Source organism: Mesoplodon densirostris, chromosome 1 (genome assembly GCF_025265405.1).
Source record: "Mesoplodon densirostris isolate mMesDen1 chromosome 1, mMesDen1 primary haplotype, whole genome shotgun sequence".
NCBI classification, from domain to species: Eukaryota; Metazoa; Chordata; class Mammalia; order Artiodactyla; family Ziphiidae; genus Mesoplodon; species Mesoplodon densirostris.
This window is the reverse complement of record NC_082661.1, coordinates 228767765-228790797: the sequence shown is the minus strand read 5'-3', so window position 1 is coordinate 228790797 and position 23033 is coordinate 228767765. Positions and strand designations below refer to the sequence as shown.

Sequence of the window (23033 nt, the reverse complement as noted above, 5' to 3'; positions counted from 1 at the left end):
AGTAGTTTACCTTATGAGAGCAAGATTTGAAAATATTTAGCTAATGTTTTAAACATTCTATTTGAATATAATATGCTTCACTGTTATTAATTATTATGTAATGAAATCTCGCCTTTCCTTATGATTTCCGAAGGCAATTTATTTTCTTCTCACCCAAAGTGCATCAAGTTGTCAAAACATCCCAGGTCCCCAGACAAATCATACATCCTTACATACACTTACAAGGGAACTTGGGTACTTATAACAGCCCTGATTTGTAATCTGGAGAGTTGAGCTCTGATTCTGATTCTATCATGAATGAGCTGTGTGGTTTTAAAAAGGTCATATCATTCTCTGAGACTGTGTTTTCTTATTGTAAAATAAGGGAGTGGAAAACAGTAATGGTTTTCATTTTGTTTGTTTGTTTTTAAACATTAAACCCATTTTTTTCCAAACAAAGTCTTAAGGGCAGACTCAATATACAAAACACAAAGAATACGTAGTTTAATGTATTTTTAAATTTAACTTTATTTTTTAGGTTCTCATGTATTATATTTATTTATTTTAAAAGTCCAGCAATTAGAAAAAAGTTGCTAAGTGATAATCCCACATGCATGAAATGAGTGCTATGTTAAGATGAGGTCTTACAGCAGTATCAGCATCTAGTGTATTTCTAAATTTATTTTGCTGATTGCAGCTTCAAGAAATACCATTTACGCAGGGACACTGTGGCAAATGAGATAACATTTTTAACAATTCACCTTGCAACTCAGGATCCCTTTAATTAAATGTATTCAGCTGCTTGAAAGAAGAGTACCATAATAAAAAGTTTTTGCTTCAAAGCTGACAACATTTAGCAATTGTCCTTATTCCTTATCATAATAAAGGGCAGACAAGAAGCACCCCAAACTTTCATCCTGTACTAAAGCCATCGATAATTCTATTTTAGCTACTTGGCTATTACTCAGTTAACCGTTATTTGGAAGTTTATTTAATCTTGCTAGTCTCAGATTCTTCATCTACAAGGTGGAGATAATGATAGTAACTACTTCAGAGGGTCGTTGAGAGGATCAGATAAATTAATCCAAGGAAACAGCATACTCCCTGGCCCATATTAAGTGCTCTATAAGTGACAGAACCAAATATGTGTATATCTACATATTTCCGTCTGGCTGTTAGCCACGATCAGAAGCTTCACCAAAGCAGATACACTTGAAACTACGCTGGCACCAAATTTAAGGCAGTGGTCCTCAACCAGAGGCATGCTCAGGGGAGAGTAAGGCAATGTCTAGAGAAATTTTTGTTTTCACGACTGGGAAGTGCTATTGGCATCTAGTAGGTAGAGACCAGGGATGCTGCTAAGCATCCAGCTGTTTGCAGGACGGTCACCCACGGTAAATTACCCAGCCCAGAATGTCAGTGGTGCTGAGGTTGAGAAAGCCTGATTTGAGGCATACCTATAGACCCTAGTCGTACCATAATTGTACAGTTTTACATGCACAGGCCTGCACCTTTGGAGAGATGAGTGTATAGCCAAGCACTTCCTTATTAATGACATATTACTAGAACTCTGCCACTCCTCAGAGGCAGGGAGTACTGCATCACAAGTGATACACAAAACTGAGTTAACTTGTTAACTCAAGTTAACCCGTCAGTGGTCTCCAGTGAGTTGACATTTTATATATAACAGAGCTGAGGGTCCACATTTTAAAATTTTAAATTAGTTTCAATAATTTCAAAAACTTAAATTGGAAACCCACCTTTATTGGAGCCCCAGAAGCTTATCCTAGGGTTGGTTCCTTGGGACCCTGTTTGAAAACCACCAAATCTGCAGTCCCTTCCAGGTCCAAGGGTCTTTGGCTCTGCTTTAGGGGGAGCTAGTAAGTAAAATTCTCAATGGCCTAGCTTTTTCAGGTACCAGTTCAGCAGTCACAAAATTGCCAGACTCTGAACTGAAAGAGAGCTCGGTCTCATTAAGCTCAAGGAAAGTGTCATTTTCCTTCACCAGAGGAAGCAGACAAAACAGAACAGTAACAGTCATGTTGCAGTCCTTTCTTCCTCTTCCACCCTCTTAGATCTTCATAAAATTCTTCCCCACCAGAAAACATGCCTTTCCTTCAGGTTACACGCCACCCTTCCTCATTTCTCGTTCACAATACTTAGTTCACACCGTATCACTTCTGCCCAGAGCCCACAGTGCAACTGCTTGAGTTCGTTTCCTTCTTAAAGGCGCTTGGACTATCTTGGAGAGAAAGGAGAGCGCTTGGGTGCGTTTTCAGCCAGAAGCCCTGAAGTCCAGTGTCTCTGGTTTGGAGAAGTCAGTCTGTTAACCTCTTGGGACCTTAGTTCCTTCACCTGCAAGATGAAGGTAGTAACAATGCCTGTCTCCTGTGGTTGATGGAAGGATCAATTCCTGTGTAACTATTCAAATGCTAGTTGTGTGCGTTATTGAAACAAAGAACGGTCTTTAAGGAAGTTATACAGCATTGTCCTGGGGGTGGGGATGAGAGGGGCTTCAACAGAATCTCGAAGTGTACTGAGGACACCTCGCCGGAAAGGAAAGATGGGCTCCTTTTACAACTCATTCATGCTGGCCTATTAGAATTGGAAACTTGGAATCATTTTATCCCAGTGGCTTTTCCGTTCCTTTCCCATAGTAGCCTTTGTCTTGAATCCTTTCTAAATCCTGATTTAGAAAAAGCTGATTTGTTTCCTTTCAATGGCAGCCCAACTCCACTGAGCACCTGAACTTACAGATGTACACAATTTTTAAACATAATTTTCTCAGGTCGCAAAATGTTTGAACAGTGAAAAAAGGGACCTCTTGGTTAGTGGGGCTTCCTCACTGAGTTAAGTGGAGTATCTGGAAGCTTGACAATACATAAACGGAAGTCAAGGTACTTGCTGTGAAAGTCGTTTACAAATTGAGTTCCATATGTGCACAGATCTTCTTGTTAGTGGTAAGAATGAAGTAAAGACTAGGCAGTGAGTCATAAATGACTGCTTTTCTCTTAACAATTTCCCCAAAGAGAAAACATCTTCAGTTTCACCTTTCCCTGTAGAAAAAAATTTTTTAAATTAAGATAATAAAAAAAGGATGGCAATTATGCAGTCATATTAATTTTAAAATATAGGGCTTTATGCACTATTCTCAGTGTAAATATTTCTGGTAATTGAAAAGGCAGGGTAGCCTTCATATTGCTATTTTTACATCATCTATTTAGATCCAAATGTTTGGGAAACTAAAACGTGGACAAATGAGTGTTTCCCACATGTTTTCTGATATGTCATTAGCCATATTTACATTTCCCTGGCACATTACTAGTTTTATGCCATTCTTGACATTGTCAGAATGAAAACCAGGTGTGAAGTACCTTGCAAATTTATAAAACAGCAACATACAGCTTGCGTATTATTTTTTTTAAGTGTCTTATTACAGTTCTGTTAAATCTGGGTTGTACTAATAATGCCAAATATCTTTTTTTTTCTTAAGTCTTATGTAGCACATATTCTGACTAATGCTCCCAGAAGCTACTTATATCTTCAGAGAGCATTGGTTTCATGGTTGCCCTCTCCAGCAGTTGGGATTTGCTTCTAGGGCCTCAGTAGTTTCTTATCTCTTTCCTAGGCTCACCTTAGAATTTTTTAAAGTTTCAAAAATAAAAGATGCAAGGCTGGAGCATTTTTAAAAATATATAACCATTCACTTTATATTGTTCCTACCCAAAGAATCAAAGTTACAGACTTCATAGCACACCATTTATTTTTTTTTTATTATTATTTTTTAAAATTTTCTGTATTTTTTTGGCTGCATCGGGTCTTGGTTGCAGCATGTGGGATCTTTCGTTGCAGCACACAGGCTTCTCTCTAGTTGTGGTGTGCAGGTTTTCTCTCTCTAGTTATGGCACACGGGTTCCAGAGAGCATGGGCTCTGTAGTTTGTGGCATGCAGGCTCTCTAGTTGAGGCACATGAGCTCAGTAGTTGTGGTACGTGAGCCTAGTTGCCCCGCAGCATGTGGGATCTTGGTTCCTCGACCAGGGGTGGAACCTGTGTCCCCTGCCTTGGAAGGCAGATTCTTTACCACTGGACCACCAGGGAAGTCCCCGACAGCACACCATTTAAGTACTCTATCGTGACTAACTTAGGATGCTCTTGGAAAGGGTTTTATGAAGGATTCTGGAAGAAAGGCTTAGGGTGAGAGAAGCTTTAGGAGGTGGACAGCAACCACTCCCTCCCGCTGGAAATGGTTGAAAGGGGAGAAATGTGCTAGATAAACAGAATCCTCTTAGGAGCTAACTTCTGTAGAGGTCCAAACTACATGCTTGAAGATTGCTCTAGAGACTGTCTTTGTTCCCTTGGGCTCAGATGCCAATGGCACGGTCCCCAGAGGGCTAGATTTTCAGCACTTTCTTTGAGATTTTTCTGGGTTCCTCCTTTAGTAATGCCAGAGTCCAAGTGATCATTCAGAGACACCTCAGTAAGAGCTGTGGTGTAGTAGCAGAGCTTTTAACTTTATCTGGAAGGTCTTATCCCCAATCTCATGATCAGACTTGAGGAAAGCACTTCCGATTGCCTTTGGTGGAATATTTGGGGATTCGTAGCTTTTGTTTACCACAGGTAATAATGGAGTGCCAGCAGAGGTCACTGATTTGTGACCAACATATTTTATTTATTCAACAAATATATGTTGAGCTCCTGCTATGTGCCAGGCCCAGTTCTAGGCACTCGAGATACATCAGCATTAAAACAGACATTATCGCTTTCATGAAGCCTACCTTTGAGTTGAAGGAATAGACCATAAATTGTTAACATAATAAATAAGAAAATTATGTAGTATGGATTAGTCTTTGGGGCTGCCATAGCGAAATACCACAGACTGGGTGGCTCAAACAATAGAAATCTCACCGTTCTGGAGGCTGGAGGTCCAAGATCAAGGTGCTGACAGGTTTGGTTTCTCCTGAGGCCTCTCCTTGGCTTGAAGATGGCTGCCTTCTTGCTGTGTCCCCACATGGTCTTTCCTCTGTGTTTGCACATCCTCTGTGTCTCTCTTATTCTCAGGACACCAGTCATATTGGATTAGGGCCACACCCTAATGGCCTCGTTTAACCTAATTATCTCCCTATCTCCAAATACAGTCGCAGTGAGGGTCAGGGCTTCAACATTTGTATTTGGGGAGGTGGGGCAGACACAATTCAATCCATAACAAGATGTTGTCTGGTTATAAGTATTTTGGATAAAAAGGAAAATTAAGGACTTCCCTGGCGGTCCAGTGGTTAAGACTTTGCCTTCCAGTGCAGGGGACACGGGTTTGATCCCTAGTCAGGGAACTGAGATCCCACATGTCTCAGGGCAACAAAGATGTGCACCACAACTACTGAGCCCACGTGCTCCGGAGCCCATGTGCCACACCTACAGAGCCTACGCATGGCAACGAAAGACTCCGCATGCCGCAACAAAGACCTGACGCAGCCAAATAAATAAGTGAATAAATATTTTTAAAAAAAGGAAAATTAGAGTAGGGTAAGACAGTTTGGGGGACTGCAGGTGCTGTGGGGTGGGCGTCGCAGTTTTGATCAAGATGCTCGCAGTCTTCATTGAGAAGGTGGTATTTTAGCAAAGACTTGAAAGTCAAGTTACATTCAGGTGTTGTTATAACACAGGGACCAGAGATGGAGGAGTGGTGTAGTGGAGCTAGGCAGGGGACACAGGGTGGGCAGCCTGTGCACCTGGGTTCTAGTCTTAGCTCTTCATCTTTCTGGTAGTAAAACTTCCAAGTGTCACTTTAGCCCTCTGGGGTCCAGTTCCCAAATATGCTAGTAGTCTGTGTGAACTTGTGACTCCAGCAGGGATATTCTTAGAAGGGCGTGAAGTGTAAAGAAAGGACTTTGTGTCTATGTATTGGCTGGAGGTAGATGGTGGGAAGGGGGTGATAAGCGTACCCTTTGGGGCTTTATTTTCATCCTTTTTGTTGTTGTTGTTGTTAAGCAAGTGTGGGCTTAAGGCTTATTCTTTTTTTTAATATAAATTTATTTATTTATTTTTATTTGTTTATTTTTGGCTGCACTGGGTCTCTGTTGCTGCGTGCGGGCTTTTCTCTAGTTGTGGCAAGCGGGGGCTACTCTTCATTGCAGTGCGTGGGCTTCTCATTGTGGTGGCTTCTCTTGTTGCTGAGCACGGGCTCTAGGCGTGGGGTCTTGACATGAGGGCTCAGTAGTTGTGGCACGTGGGCTCAGTCGTTGTGGCTCTCAGTCTTAGTTGCTCCGCGGCATGTGGGATCTTCCCGGACCAGGGCTCGAACCCTTGTCCCCTGCATTGGCAGGTGGATTCTTAACCACTGTGCCACCAGGGAAGCCCAAGGCTCATTCTAAGAAGCATTTCTAAGAACTCTGTATTAGGATGAGATCTTGTTTCTTAAAATACCAGCACACCTAAATTAACCAACTTAAAGGTCCTACTCTGTGGCCCTTTAAAGGGGAGCAAGATGGCTGTGAAAGTGACAAGTGGTAAAAGAGGCTGCTAGTCTCCCTTCTTGGTTTTTCCCAAGAAAGACCAGGAAGTAGTATGTAGCTCAGTGGGTGAAGGCCTGGTAAGGTGTAGCCAAGCCACAGAATCTATCCCATAATAGGCCAGTTAGCTCTGCCCTGACCACACACTCCATACCAGCCAACCATGCTAGAAATGGAAAAAGGACATTCGTGGAAAAACTGGTGAAATCTGAATAAAATCTGGATCTTAGATCATAGTAATGTGAATTTCTTCGTTCTGACAAATGCTCCATGGTGTTACGTAAGGTGTAAACTTTAGGGACTGCTGAGTAAAGGATGTATGGGAACTCTTTGACCCCTCTTTGCAACTTCTCTGCAAATCTAAAATTATTCCAAAATAAAATTTTTTTCTCTTAAAAATGCCCATTGTGGACTCGGAGATAACTTGGGCTACAGATAGTGACCAGAAAGACAATACCAAGTGCATGCCCCACAGTTTGTGGAACAGTAGCATCAGCTTATAATAAGGCAAAAGTGATGTATCTCCATTCTGAGCTTTTCTCTTTGGCAAATTCTCCATCCTCACCTGACCGCTGCATTCTAGGTTTTTGCTTTGGTTTTTGCCTCTGACTCATGTTTATATTCAATAGTTTATGGCAGAATAACGGTCTGAAAGCATTATTCTATAATAGAATTAGGGAGGGAGAGTGCTAATAGGTCAGAGAAGCAGCCGCATATGCAGGAAAGAAGACACTGGAAACCAAAGGGAAAATGCCCAAACGCTTTGTAGAGGCAGCACTTCCTAAAATACGATAGGTTCCAAAGATTCAGGAGCCCACACTCTTCTAAGTCCTCCGCTCATGGAGTGACTTGTATTTTTGTGCTCAGAGCTCAGCCTGTTTTGATCGGGTTGTGGTCCCTCCTGCGTTAGCAAGATGTGATCATGCATGACATACTTCATTAAGTTGGAAACAGCTAAGAGTGGGACTGGCCTTTCATACAGGTATATGTGTGTAACCCTTTTCTTCTTTTGACAGCTGCAAATCAGAAGGAGCCCATGAATCTTAATTTTAAAGTGAAAGAGGAGCCTAAGGAAGAGGAGGCTCTAAGTGCCACGTTGCCTCGGTCCAACTATGTGTTCAGCCCCGAGTCTGAAGTGCCAGCCCCGAGCATCTCTGAGGACACACTTAAGCCCCAGGAAGCAAAGGGCAACGTACTAAGGCGGGATATGTCAGTCAAAGCAGCATCTGAACTTCTCATGAAACTATCAGGTACTTGATTTCTTCTAAAATATTCACATTCTGATACCATCACTTGCAAGCCACCTGGGCTGCTTCCTGCATGGGTTATAATTAGCCTGATGGCGGCAATATCACATTATTGCAGTGAATTCAGGAATGATTGGATTACTTGGCTAAAATTCCTGTGTTGTGTGTGAGTTTGTTTGCGGATGTTAGCCGTGTACCTGTCTTATTAAATACACTCCCCCTTTCCTGATTATGCCTGCAAATTGTTGGAAAACAGTGCTGTTTTCTAAGATGCTGTAGGTCATAATTTTAAATGGGTTCTAATGACATTCAAAGCACTTCTGTTAATTGATCAGGATAGCTATTCTTTCCTAATAGAGGACCTTGCACTGTTTGGTGTTTTTGTACTATATTCTTTAAGAACCATTAAAAATATTTTTCTGAACTTAATAAACCGTTAAGATGGCACTTGAAGTGATTACCAATAGAGTAGCAATAAGACTTTACAAATAGAAAATCTCATAATGGAAGGTTACAGTAACTAATCTAAGTTCTTAAGGCAAACAAAGAATTTTTATTAGTATCAACATGTCATTTCAGCCTATCAAATGTTGGCAAAATGGGTTAGAATTTGAAATTCATGTATTTTGGATTTTTTCCCACCCAGTCTCCTATCTGCCCCACGCCCTTCAGAACAGATAGAAATTTAGTGTGTTTTAAAATTCAAAGGTATGAGTTTAAGAACATGGAAAGAAAAGTTATGTAAATAATAGTACTTAGCAAGTCATATCCCATCCTTAGTTCACTGCTGCTTAAAAATAATTTTTAGAGACTCTACTCAAAATACTAATATGAATCAAAAGCTGTTTTCAGCTTTGTAACTTGGTGTGCTTGGAGGATGAAAGCAAGATATGTATTAGGGAGACCCCTCCCCAGTGTAATTTCATCAGCAAGTCTGTGTTTCTGGTTGACCAGTAGGTTGGAAAGTAAGAAATTAATAAGTATTTACTTAGGGTTGTTGTATTAGAACAGTGGAAATTCCTGTATTTGCCATTTGGTGGGGTTAAGAATTCTTTCCTTTGATGTTAATTTAAAACACACTGGAACCTCCCGGGGACATGATTTGTTACAGATAAAGCATAGTACGGTTATTACCCTGTCACCCCATTTTTCTAAACTTCGCAGTGATAACGCAGCTTCTCCTATGTAAATGGGAGTTCTAGCAAGATTGTGCTAATTGCTAAATGCTGCAAGTTTAAAAAAATGATGTTCGAGCCCACATACTTTGAAGCCTCCCTCCTGTGTCAAAAGGTCTTGGTGACATACAGTAATCTGTCTGTTGGTTTTCCAGTCAATTCAGAGGTCACACAGCTCTCTGATGCTTCTCCCATAACATAGACTTTCACGCTCTTCCAACAGTGACTCCTATCCCCTCCTGGTGGTAAGATTCCAGTGTGCAGTATTTCTATTTCAGAGTTTACTGTGCAACCAGCATTGTGAGCAGAGGAAGCTAGGGTGGCACCAAAAGATAATATGCAATAATGAGATTTCAGGAAAGATGTTCTCTAAGGAAAACATTTTATCTTAGTCCTTTTGGATGATGCAGTTTGAGACAATGGAGTATGAAATCATTTCCTAGGTACTAAGAGATTCCCAAAATAGAATATAGCTAGGCAGCCATGCACATTTAATGATATTTGTGGTCAGCAATGGCTCTTCGAAATGTTTATGTTGGGTGTTAGTGAGTACACGTGCTGTGGGGTTCGACAGTAGTGGAATCTGGAATTCCCTGGTCGTCCGGTGGTTAGGACTCCATGCTTTCACTGCCAAGGGCACGGGTTCCATCCCTAGTCAGGGAACGAAGAACCTGCAAGGTGTGTGGCGTGACCAAAAATTTAAAAAAACAAAAAACAAAAACAAAACAAAAACGGCAATAGTTGAATGGATGACATGGTCGTGTTTCCAAAGGGCATCAGCCCTGCCCCATGCTGTGGAAATGAAAACTTGTTTGACGACTAAGATAATTATTGTTTTGCCCTGAAAAAATTTTCCAGTATTCTGTATGCTTTGACTTAGGTCAAAGAAATATGCATCACAGTCCCTACCTTCTAGATGCTAGTGGTCTAGTCAGAAGTCATCCAGGGCAATGGAATTCATTCAATCAGTGCTTTGCCCTTGGAACTTCATACTTCTACAGTCTAGCAGACTGTGGTCACTAAACTGCGAAGAAGTTTCCAAGTCAGCCCTCAAAATAGGAATGTGACTTAAAAAAACACAAATGTCTTTTCATTCCGAAGCCGCAAGGTAAAGAGGACTCACCCTTTATTAGGTTTAAAGTGGATATTAGGGTTTCTAATCACGGGTGGATCGGTGCTCTTGGAAGAAGGAAGATGTTAGGAAAAAAACCGCCTATGCTGTCTTTCCTCAAGTTATAATTTTAACAATTTCTATGTTTATGCCCTGAAAGCCATCTGAGGAAAGGACCTGTCAGTGTCTTCAGGCCCCCCTTTCCATGCTATTTCCTGTCTCTGTATAGACAAGAGTAGTCATGCGTTTCTCAAAGCATCTGTGCAGGTAGTCAGGGCTGCTCCTCATCTAATACCCCAAAGCCTTGATGCAGGTATTCCTGTGGGTGGGAGTCCCTGCCTTGCTAATTTTCACTTATGGTCTTCTGTCCTGCTGGGGAAAATCCATACGGTTAGGAAGAGTTAGGTGAGAAAAGTACGTCCCATGCATTATCATACATCTTTCTTCCTTCTTTCAGTTTTGACCCAAAGAATAGCTACCATGTGGAATAAGAGGATTTTTCATCTCTCTTACTTATTTCCTTGAGAATCAGTGCTACGACCTGTCGTAGTTTAGGCCCTTTCAGTCTTTCCCTTGAATTAAGAAGAGGAAACTAGTCAACAACTTGGCTGCCTCATTTCCGGTTTTAAATTAATTTATGTTAACTCCTTCACGATGGATGTTGGCCAGGTCAAATATCAGGTGAAACTTTCCTAGGTGGAGAAACCTCTGTAGATATATTGTTTTCCAAATTAACATTTATGTTTTATGGGGAAAACACAGATGCGTTAACAACCCGGTGAAAATTTTCATTAACTGTGTGTTTAGGAAAATCTGAGGTTTCTTCCTCCCTATTTCCATTTGTCAACTGGGCAGTCAGGTGCCTGACAGCTGGGCCAAGTAAATTGATTACCATAAAGAAAGCAACCCACTCTAAGGAAACCACTGGGTGTCTGGGACTACCTGTTGTTACTTGACATGAGAAAGCCAAGATAATCAGACTTTTCTGCTAAGTGTATATTTGCCAAAGATAATTCCCAGAAGTCTTGATTTAAGGAGGCCAAAATCCTGAAGTCCAATAGAGAGGCTAGGTAACATCAGACAGACTAAGAGAATCAAGTCAGTCTTAATCTCTGGTTTTGCAACGTCTAGTGACTTTGAAAACTTAAAGAACAAATGTGTTATCACAGGTGTGACATAATGCTCTAAGTGACCCAAAGTTTTATCTGCTCTGACTCTGTTGTGCTTTAAAAGAAGTAGCTATATTGTAAATCAACTATACCTCAATAAAGAAAAAAAGAGACGTAGCTACGCTCAAAGAAACAAAGAAATGTCCTCTTCTACCTTGGTCATGCATATATAAAATGTACCACATGTATGGTTGAACCAAGAAGTAGTAGATAAGAATGCCATTTAAAAAGACGAATCCCACAAAAAATAAGTAGCTGGAAGCCTGGAGCTATTCAGAAACATTAATGAAAAATTAAACATTTAAATTGATCTAACATGGTAAATAAAACCTCACATTAGACCTTGATTCAAAACACGTCTATTGGTTTTCCTTTTTCTGTGCTCACAGAGGGAAACTGCATCGATTTATATTCATTTCTGATTTATATTCATTTATCCCCACCTAGTCTTGGAGAGAAATATAAATTATAATTGCCTCTTGTAGAGGAATCCAGGCAGGTCCTGGATTTGAAATACATAGTGATGTAGGGTTCAGGGAATCACCTACGTAAGAAAGGGCTTTAGTGCAGAGATATTTAGAAGCAGGTAACTTGGCTAGGATGAAGTTTTAAGGTGAATTCAATCTCCGAGGTGAACTGAAGCAGAGAGGAAAGGTACCCAGAGATTGACTTTGTTAACAGTTTTAATCAGGGCCCTTTTGGTTGTAAGTAACAAATCCTCTTCAGCTAGTTTAGGCAGGAAAGAGGAATTTAATAGAAGGTGCGGGTTTGGGGTTGACTTCTGGAATGAACGCAAAGGTAGGGATGCAGCAGGTTGTCAGGCCTCCACTGAAGCCAGGGACTGGAAGACCGAATGGAGCCCAGGAGGTCCCTGCTCATCCCTGCTTCTCTGCTCAACAGACGGACTTTTTCTGATATCCAGCCCACATGGTGGAATATGACAATTGCCATCAGCTTCTGAGTATACCCCTTGTTCAAAAGAGCATCTAAACAGAAATGTCTTTTTTTTTTTAAGATTTTTTTGATGTGGACCATTTTTAAAGTCGTTATTGAATTTGTTACAGTACTGCTTCTGTTTTATGTTTTGCTTTTTTGGCCGCGAGGCATGTGGGATCTTAGCTCCCTGAACAGGGATCAAACCTGCACCCCCTGCATTGGAAGGCGAAAGCTTAACCACTGAACCGCCAAGGAAGTCCCTAAACAGAAATGTCTTAGTCCCAATCCCAAATTCCAGCTGATTGCCTCAGCTCCAATTGGGGCCCACCAGTGGAAACTTCTGCTGTATCTAGGAAAAAGGGCATGTTGAGCAGACATGGCTGCTGTCATGTAGGATCGCTGGGAGGAGAAGAATCCCCAGAAACGCACCTTGGATGGGCAAGAGTGAGGGTAGTGTGAGACCAGGAAGATAAGCAATACGTCTGAACCTCAAAAGTTCGGGGAGCAGATTATGGTCATTGCTGTTATTTAAATATTGAATGTAAATGTGTTTTGGCCTTTGGGTGATGCTTGCCTTTCCTTTCTGGTGGAGAAGACTGCCCAGCCAGGACTCAGCCTACCCAGCAGCAACTCTGTATGTGCTGAGGCCCTGCTTCTAAGTGTGGTCCCCAGACCAGCAGAATCAGCATGAGTTGGAGAAGACAGGGAAGTGATAGAAATGCAAATTCTGGAGCTTTAAGGTGGACCCAGCTGAAACTCTCGAGTTCTTTGTAACCCTATAAGTGATTCTGAAAGATAAGTTTTGAGAAGCACTGTGCGGAGGAAATGGTTAATTAGAGAAATAAGTTGGGTCCATCCAAAAAAGAGTGCCTTGGGTTGAAACTGACAGAGAAGAAAACTCTCTTAAATGCACATTTTGCCTTTTAAAAAGAATCATCTGTCTTCAGTGGAGATTCTTTTTCATTTATTAGGATATAATGGTATCTGGGAACCTTTTTTAGAAGGGCATGTGTACCTAATAAATCAAGATAGCATTGGTTGTTAGCTTCAGATAATGTTGCTTTTTTCCCATGTGCTTTGCTGTTAAATTTCAGGATTATTCCTGTGGAACGTGTGCATTCCTTTAGGAGGGAAAAGCTCCCCGCCCTCAGCCCCGACAAATCCAAGGTCACGTCGGAGACTCTGCTGTTCTAAAGAATTCCTTGAGGGAAAGTAGGGATTTTAGCTAAATCAGTTCTCAGGGCAAAAACTATGCACTGTTCTATTTGATATTTCTCCCTTGGAAAAGCGTAGTCTATCAAACTTTCTAAGCTATGACTTCAGTAATGATCTGCAAGGATGGAAAATAGGTGTCTTCAGTTTATATTACTGTCATCTCTCGTTTCCCTCCTTCAGACTTACGGGTTATTTAATTGGATGGTGGACAGACCATGGGAGGCCTAGTTTTACCTAGTTCCCGTGATGCTCCTTGCTTACGGTGGAAAGTAGAGCATACTCCTCAAGTGAACAGGTGGACATGTTAGCCAACTGTAAAAGAGCTAAAGAGTAATTTAGAAGCATCAGTTAAAAAAGTATTTTATTTATTTTATTAATATTGTCTATTTATCCCATTGTCACATAGGTGGTGCTGAGGAATTTGAAAGCATGAAAATGTCAGAATGGCCTAGTCTAATCAGTCTGCAATTGAAAAATGCTTTTGTTGAGCACCTAGAGAAACCTACTGAACCCAGTACTATGCTTTTCTAATGATATATATATATATATATATATATTTTAGATTGTTATGTCTCAGAGGGGACTTCTAGACTGCTTTTTTAAATACCATCCCACTTTCTCAACATCCTTACTGAGATATAATTCACATACCATAAAATTTACCTATTTAAAGTGTGCAGTTCGGTGGTTTTTAGTATACTGACAGAGTTGTGCAACCATCACCACATCTAATTACAGAACATTTTCATCCCCCCCAGAAAGACACTTTATACCCATTAGCACTCACTCTTTACCTCCCATCTCCACCAGATACTCTCCCAGCTCCTAATCTACCGCCTCTCAATAGATTTTCATACTGTGGACATTCCATATGAATGTAATTACCCAAGAAGTGTCTTCTTCCACTTAGCGTAATGTTTTCAAAGCTCATCTATGTTGTAACATGCATCAGTGCTTTATTCCTTTTATGGCTCAATAATATTCCATCGGATATTATTGGAATGGATATACCAATAATGCAATACTAATTTTATACATGGTATAAAATGGATATACCACATTTTGTTTATCCATTCATCCATTGTTGAACATTCGGGTTGTTGCCCAACTTTTGCTGATAAGAACATTTGAAGTTTTTGTGTAGACATATGTTTTGTTTCTCTTGGGTATATACCTCAAAGTGGAATTCCTGGGTCAAATGGCAACTCTACATTTAACATTTTGAGGAACTGCCAAGCTGTTTCGCAAAGCAGCTGCACCGTTTTATATCCCCACAGCAATGGATGGGAGTTTGAATTCTTCCACATCCTTGCCAAAAGTTGTTATTGTCTGTCTTTTTTATTATAGCCATCATGCTGGGTGTGAACTAGTATCTCCTCGTGATTTTGATTTGCATTTCCCTGATGACTAATGATGGGGAGCATATTTTCATGTGCTTATTGGCCATTTGTATATATTTCCTGGAGAGATGTTTACTCAAGTTCTTTTCCAACTTTTTAATTGAGTTATTTGTCATTTTACTCTTGAGCTGTAAAAGTTCCTTATCCGGATGTAAGTCTCTTATCGGATGTATGGTTTGCAAATATTATACTTTCTCTCATTCTGCTGATTGTCTTTTCACTTTCTTGATGGTATTATTTGCAGCGCAAAAGGTTTTAATTATAATCCAATTTATCTCTCTTTCCTTTTGTTGCTTGTTGCTTGTGATAATTAGGAAATTATCACAAGCAACAAGCAACAAAAGGATTAGGAATTTCCATAATTCCAAAAATTGGGTAAAAAGTGAAGACTTGTTTAATATTAACATGAAAGCCTGTCTTTATGTATATTAGCACCATATTTAGTTTTCAGATACAAAGCCTATGAAGCCTGACTTGACCTCCCTGATTTCTGTTTTTGCTATAGCATTCTGTACTTCAGCTGATGGCAAAGGATATTCATATGTCAACTTTTTAAATGACTTTTAATGAATATAACCAATAGTGGTCTTACAACTAATGAGGAGATCACTTTGTCATTGCCATATATATCCTAAGCTACTCTCAGGATATACGTGTGTGTGTGTATACACACACATACACACACACACACACACACACACACACACATACACAGAAACCCATAACTGGGGGAGTTAAATCATAAATAAGCAATTAGGCTCTTTTTTAGCGCTTGAAAACTCAGTGAGAATTGCAGATGTTTGGAGTGCAGAAACTCTTACATAGACATGGAATAGATCACTTTAATAAGATAAAAATGTAACCTGGGGGGCTTCCCTGGTGGCGCAGTGGTTGGGAGTCCGCCTGCCGATGCAGGGGACACGGGTTCATGCCCCGGTCTGGGAAGATCCCACGTGCCGCGGAGCGGCTGGGCCCATGAGCCATGGCCGCTGAGCCTGTGCTCCACAATGGGAGAGGCCACAGCGGTGAGAGGCCCGTGTACCAAAAAAAAAAAAAAAAAAAAAAATGTAACCTGTGTATATGTCCAGAGAATTCCTTTCTTGAAGGTCTAGATTTTGTTCAACTCAGAGGGTATACCTTGGTGTTATTTATCTGGTTGTTTAGACAGGACAGAGTGGGAAATAGCTGTATGCAGCTCTGGAAGGGCCATTCTCTTCCCAGCAAGAAGAGGGGACTTGCTTCTAACAGAAGCTCCCACCATAACTGGTGTGACCTTCACTCTTTGACTAGTAAGCCCCCTTCTATTTATTTTGGGATTCCACACACAGCTTCCAAATCCCCGAGTCCATATACCTGAGTGGCGGCTTCTGCTTCCCGCACCTCCCGGCGGAGCTCTCCGGGCTCACACCCCAGGCCAGCGCCTCTGTGCCTCCTTTTCCCCTTAGAGCCCTCACCCTTGGACCACCCTTTTGCTTTCTTGACCCGGCTTCCTTCCTCTCCCACACTGAGGCCTGGGCCTCAGAAAGGCCGGACTCAAAAGGGCTCTTGTTTTACTATCATCTCCCCGGTGCAGAGTACATATGTTAATATAGCTACAAAAATTTGTATTGGCCTGTGTTTCAGAAACCAGGCAAAAGCTCAGAAAGGAATTTCATAGGCTCCACCTTCATTACAGATGCCGTTTCTGTTTGGCTGGACTGGGGGATGGAAGCCTGTAAGGCAAAGGGTGCAAGGTGGGGTTGGGCGTGGTGAAGGGGTTCCAGATCCTTTACAATACTGAGCAAAAGAACTGAGAATGCCACCTAGGAGATGTGATCGCAGTCAGCCTAGCGTGCCCGTCTCCTGTATTCCTGTGTCATTTTCTGTTTTCTGATAGAAATAAAAAAAACATTTCTACAGACATGACACATGACACAAACAGTAGCACAGAGAGGCCATTAGTAAGTACTATTTGATGGTGACAACTCTTAACAAGAAGCTTTATTTTCTGAGGGAACCAACTGCAGTGTGAGTGCAAATATTTGTGTAACCAGTCAAACATTCTGTTCCAGTTTTCTCTCAGAGGACAAATTTCCCTGCCAGGTAGAAGCTGTGCATCTTGTCACTTCATTAGAATCTCTTACACCACTCTTGGCTTTTTATGGCTCCTCCCCTCAGACTCTTTGGCTATATATTACCACGGTTATGGTCTTGTGAGGGAGAGCACGGTCATTATTTTCCTCAGTGAGAGATCTAAAACATTCTCATTCCACGATGGTTTTTCTTCTCATTGTCATATTAACCCTTAGCCTTTAACTTATCCATGTCAAAGAAGGGGAACATTTGCATGTATAATTAAACCCCATGGCTTCTGTGCCTGGCTACAGGCTGGTATCACAGCCCTACCTCTGGAGAAGGGAATCCTCTGTCTGCTGCTGAGTGGCCACATCCCACCATCCCGCTGAGCAGGAGCTCAACTGGGTGACGGTACTCGGGCCCATCAGCCACATTGAGCACCGGAAGATACACACAGGGTGAGACTGATGGAGCCCACTTCCATTGAGCCGGGGAGTGTCTCTATTAGCCCAAGAATGGAAAACTTTCCTGAAGAGAACTATTTCTCCCTTTTGGCTTCTGCTACTCTTATAGGAAGATGAAGGCTTGAAGAGTGGTATTTTCTCATTATCGAAGTGTGAGAACCTATAACATTCTTGATCTTCTCCCTAATAAGTCTTCTATTTACTCCACCCATGTATACATTTTCCCAATATTGAGGCCATCTTGAGTTCGTGCTGTGAGTTGATTTACTTCCTGTTTTCTAAATATGGGATTGCAGTTGGATTCGAGCACATTTCCTGGTTTCTCATGGCTTCCACATGCTTGTATCACTTATCTCCACAGCTGGAGAAGTGGCGGGCAATGTTAGAATATTCATGTGACCCACCATCTCTTATCTTATGTCCAAAATCAAGTGGTGAGGATCACTCTTTAAAGAATACATCACGAACTTGTTTCCTTACTTCCTCTGACTGCCAACCTTAGCCCCGTAGACCCACCTAAACACACACACACATGCTTCTCTCCTGTCGCTACCAAAACTCTTCCTACTCTCTTGGAGTCAGAGCAGTCAGGGGGACAGGCTTTCTGGAGGCTTCCTGTGGTCCACGTCCATGTTGCCAAAGGTATATTTAATAGCCCACTGGTCGAGAGGGAGAGGGACCCTTAGCAGAGCTGAAGGATTAATGGGACTAAAGGTGAAATGGCAGTGATTTGTGGGACTTACCTTGGGAGCAGAATCATTGTGCCTCACTCCACCTTTAAATAGTGGCAGAAATCTTCATTTGGGATTCATCAGTGCTTACGTAGCCAACCTATTGTGTGTTATGTAGATAATTTTTTTCTGCACTTATTTTTTTTTTTTTTTGCGGTACGCAGGCCTCTCACTGCTGTGGCCTCTCCCGTTGCGGAGCATAGGCTCCGGACGCGCAGGCTCAACGGCCATGGCTCACGGGCTCAGCCGCTCCGCGGCATATGGGATCTTCCCGGACTGGGGCACGAACCCATGTCCCCTGCATCGGCAGGCAGACTCTCAACCACTGCGCCACCAGGGAAGCCCCGTCTGCACTTATTTTTTGAAAGCTGTAGAATAAAGAAGAAAACTGGGGACTTGGGATAATTTAATCGAGACAGATGGTTGTCTTCTTTCAATCACTTATATTAAAACCTTTATTTGGGGGACTTTCCTGGTGGTGCAGTGGTTAAGAATCCGCATACCAATGCAGGGGACACGGGTTCTATCCCTGGTCCGGGAAGATCCCACATGCTGCAGAGCAACTAAACCCGTGTGCCACAACTACTGAGCCTATGTGCCACAGCTACTGAAGCCCGTGCACCTAGAGCCTGTGCTCTGCAGCAAGAGAAGCCCCCGCACACTGCAACGAAGAGTAACCCCCGCTTGCCGCAACTACAGAAAGCCCGCGTGCAGCAACAAAGACCCAATGCAACCAAAAATAAATAAATAAATAAAATTGATTCTTAAAAAAAAAAAACTTTATTTTTTATTTACCTTTATTAAAAAAATTTTTTTCAAAACAAAACATTTTGTTAAAGTAGAGTTGATTTACAATGTTGTGTTAGTTTCAGGTGTACAACAAAGTGATTCGGTTATACATATATATACGTACATCTATTCTTTTTTAGATTCTTTTCCATTATAGATTATTGCAATATATTGAGTAAAGTTCCCTTTGCTATACAGTAAGTCCTTGCTGGTTATCTATTTTATACATTGTAGTGTGTATGTTTATTCCACCCTAACACTGTATAACATAGTTTCTCCTACAAAACATTGTTCATATTAGAAAGATTTTCCTACGTGACTCCTCAGCTTTCTTGGAGATGCCCAGGGCTGAAGTCCTCACCCCAGGTGTAACAGGGAGAGATCAAGCATGAGGGCCTACTTCTCACTTAGGGGTCCTGCCTTCTCGTCCCCCTGGTCCTGGTTCACTGTTTGTCACTCTTCACCACCTGCGCTAGAGAGGACACAGGAACAGAGAGAGGAAAGGACATTAAGATGTCACTTACGTTACTTGCAAGTAGCTTTGATTTTTCAAACATTTGGAAAAGAAGGTTGAAACCCAGCTAAAATGCATTTGGAGACTATCCGTGCACTCCATGTCTCCAAGAAGTATGAGGAATTAGAGCCCAGAGGGAACGTTTCCCACCGTCACACGGTCTGGTCCCCACTGCAAGGTTTCCCACAGGCATGGTACCCAGGATGTTGCCCCATCGTAAGCAGAGGGTCATGAATCATTGGCCATGAGGGCTTTGATTTTTGGCAAAAGTTTGTAAAGGGGGTTAAGTGCACTCTGTACCTTAGCTCTTCTCTACTTCTCATCATAGCTTTCCCTTTCTCCTTTATGGTCTTTCTTTTTGTGGTTGTTGTTTTCATTCAGGTACTCGTTCATTCAGCACTATTTATTGAGCCCCTACTATTTTCTAAGCCCCATTTTGGGCCCTAGGGACACCAAGGTGAACAAGACCGTGTCCTCTCCTGCGTGAGCCCGCGTTCCCTTCCCACCCCATCCACCACTGCCCATGCTCACTCTGGGTCGTGCCTGGGCTCAGTCTCTGTTATTATGCAGTGTTCTTCTCTCTACACCATCTTACCAGCCCTTCCCTGCCTGCTGGAAACACTGACCGATGGAAGAAAAGCAGTCAGGGCTTCTCAACAGAGATATCCTTGGGACACGATTCAGTAATATTTAGCACCACCTAAGAAAAGCATTTTAAACTTGTCTGCATATACTAAAGCCCTTTTACCATCTGTTAGTGGAAAATATTTAAAAGTCTGGTAAAACTCTCAGTTATTGAAATAAAACTCTTCATTTGCTCCTTCCTTTCCTTGGGCATTAAAGACTCCCCGTTCCTCCCTGAGCATCAAGCAATGGCCAACCCATCACCGGACAGAGATGGATCTTGCTTTTTGGTCCTTTTTTTATGTCAGCAGGAATTCTGCTGAATCTTTCAGAAGTTCTGTTTAAAATCTACATGCACACACACACACCCCACCCTTCCTTCATTCAGGTTCATAGAAAGATATATAAAGGCCTATTCATCACAACAGATGAGGTGGACAGGACTTGGATTTATTAAATGGCAAAGGATAATGATGTTAAATCGCTTGAGGCTTAGATCCGATACTCTAATTGACCCTTCTTCTTTCTTTTTTTCTTTTTTTAATGTGAGACAAGAAGAGTATATTCTGGATGTTAGATGAACCATAGGTTAATTTTTTAAAAATGAGATCATTTGGAACGTTACCAAATGGCAGACCTACAGTTTAAACGCACATCTTTAGCTAATTCCTCGTGAAATCATCAAATGAAAAGAAAACAAGACGATTGGGAGAGGTTTTACTTTAACACCGGGACGCTCAGAGTTCAACAGATAATGACTGGACCCCTCCACGTTTTCTGCTGGTTGGAGAAGCTGATCTCCTGGAGCCCCCAGTGACTCAAGGATTTTAATTCTTGTCCTTGGGACAAAAGTGAAATTGAAGGCAGCATTTGTTAGTGTGATGGACGTATTCTGACTTGTGATCACCTTCCCCATGGCCAATCTGAGGGACCTTCCTTTACGTCAGGGAGCCCCCTGTGTAGTTTAACCCTGGGCAGGGTCATACCCTGAATCAATTCCAGAACTTGTGCTTCAGCTGTGGGTCCCGTTTTATGGCCAGTCTGAAAACACTGGCAAATGCCCAGCTAAGTTATCTCAGACGACGACCTCTTATGTTGCTTGCTGATGTCAAGGAGATGAAGACTAATTGAAAAATGCTCGGAAGAATAAACTTCTAGTGCTTTGCTCTGATGGAAAATGATATGTTTCTTGGACCCCTGAAAGTGAACTTCCAGGTCTCACTCACTCTTTATGATCTTTAAAGTTTAAGTTCTGTTGTTTTGTTTGTTTGTTTGTTTGTTTGTTTGTTTTAGGGCATATTTTTCCTTGCAGACACAGAACAGCTAATAAAATGGAACACTGGGTGCTCCTTATTTTGTCTTTCTGAGTTGACCTCCTGCTTACCCCTGTCCACTTAATAGTGAATTCTAGTGTGCACAGCTCACTCTTCAGACATTTGTTAATTCTCCTTTCTAAGTTGCCAGGTTGTGTACTGATAAAGAGGGGAAATGCAAGTTCTCTTATGGTTTTGCTGATCCAATTCAAAGGGCCAATTCCGATAAAATGTCTTTGAAATTGTTATAGGAATAAAAAATGTGGGGTGTGTGCATGTGCGTGTGTGTGTGTGTGTGTGTGTGTGTGAGAGAGAGAGAGAGAGAGAGAGAGAGAGAAGAAGGAAGGAGCATACAAAAAACCTAGACCCATCGTTCCACCATTTTAAACAAGATTCTCCTAATGTTTAGATTACTGTGCAGATTGGTTTCACCACCTGGGAAAGATGGTCTGATTTAATTAATCAATTAATTATCTAATGAATTATTTAAGTTAGTGTAGTGCTTTGCGTGTTTTCCTCATAGATACTGGCTTGGTCTCATGATTTGCTCAGTTCCTTCTGTGCAGTTCTGGGTGAAATGTGTGTGTGTGTGTGTGTGTGTGTGTGTGTGTGTGTGTGTGTAGTGGAGGTCATTGTAAGTTTCTTCTGTTGAAAAATACTGTTTTTTCCTTTTTTTTTTTTAATTGAGGGGGAAAAATTCAATTCCCTACCTCACACCATTTAGCACCCGTGCCCTCAGCTGTGCCTGTTACCCTCAAGTCCAGAGACCATGCATTTTATTCATTCCTGAGAATGTCTCCCATTCTGCTGTTCCAAGAAGAGGCAGTGGAATGCTGTTCTTGAAAGTCCTTGTGTATTAGGAAAACTAGAGAGAAACTGCTGCACCACTGTTTTCTTTTGTGGAGAGCATTTCCTCTCTTCTTCCCCAGGAACAGATGACCAATGTGTCCAATAGGGACAGTAGGAGCCTGTGTTGCCTCTCCTGGGATGTGGCAGCTGCCGTGGATAAGCCCCAGGCACGGGTTTCCTTCCTCAGAGCAGGACTGGAGAGCGTTTACCTCACCAAGGACCACTGCAGAGGCAAATGAAGTTTATTTTTTTTAATTGAAGTATAGTGGATTTACAATGTTGTGTTAATTACTGTTGTACAGCAAAGTGATTCAGTTATACATACATATACATTCTTTTTTCTATATTCTTTTCCATTATGGTTTATCATAGGATATTGAATATAGTTCCCTGTGCTGTACAGTAGGACTTTGCTGTTTATCCATCTATATATAATAGATTGCATCTGCTCACCCCAGCCTCCTGCTCCATTCCTCCCCCGGCAACCACAAGTCTGTTCTCCATGCCCGTTATTCTGTTTCTGTTCATTTGTGTCATATTTTAGATCTCACATATAAGTGATATCCTATGGTGTTTGTCTTTCTCTTTCTGACTTACTTCACTTAGTACGATGATCTCTAGTTGTATCCATGTTGCTGCAAATGGCATTAATTCATTCTCTTTTATGGCTGAGTAGTATTCCATTGTATATATGTACCACATCTCCTTTATCCATTCAGACAAACGAAGTTTAATAGATAACTTCCCATGGAGAAGCATGTACCAATCCAGTCCTCTAAAGAACTTAAGACCTGTCTCAATGTGCATGTCCTTCTGTTCCATGTGATGGCTCCTGAAGAGAGACAGGGTAGGAGAAGAGAGAGGGAAGGAGGAATCACACTCAGCATCTATGCATCAGGTTCTTAATTTTCATAACAAGAACGGAACTGTGTTTCTGTGCATTGCACTGGGGATG

The 23033-nt window shown here is 41.7% G+C and overlaps 1 protein-coding gene across 3 annotated transcripts in view; it reads left to right on the top strand.

Moving 5' to 3' along the window:
* The window catches only part of ZNF827 (zinc finger protein 827), a 181556-nt gene that overhangs the window by 64586 nt on the left and 93937 nt on the right, over positions 1-23033 (top strand). For all 3 annotated transcript variants that reach the window (XM_060115977.1, XM_060115981.1, XM_060115989.1), the window contains exon 5: positions 7503-7736. In XM_060115977.1, coding sequence (XP_059971960.1) covers positions 7503-7736 — 234 coding nt within the window. The remainder of the gene's footprint in view (positions 1-7502; positions 7737-23033) is intronic.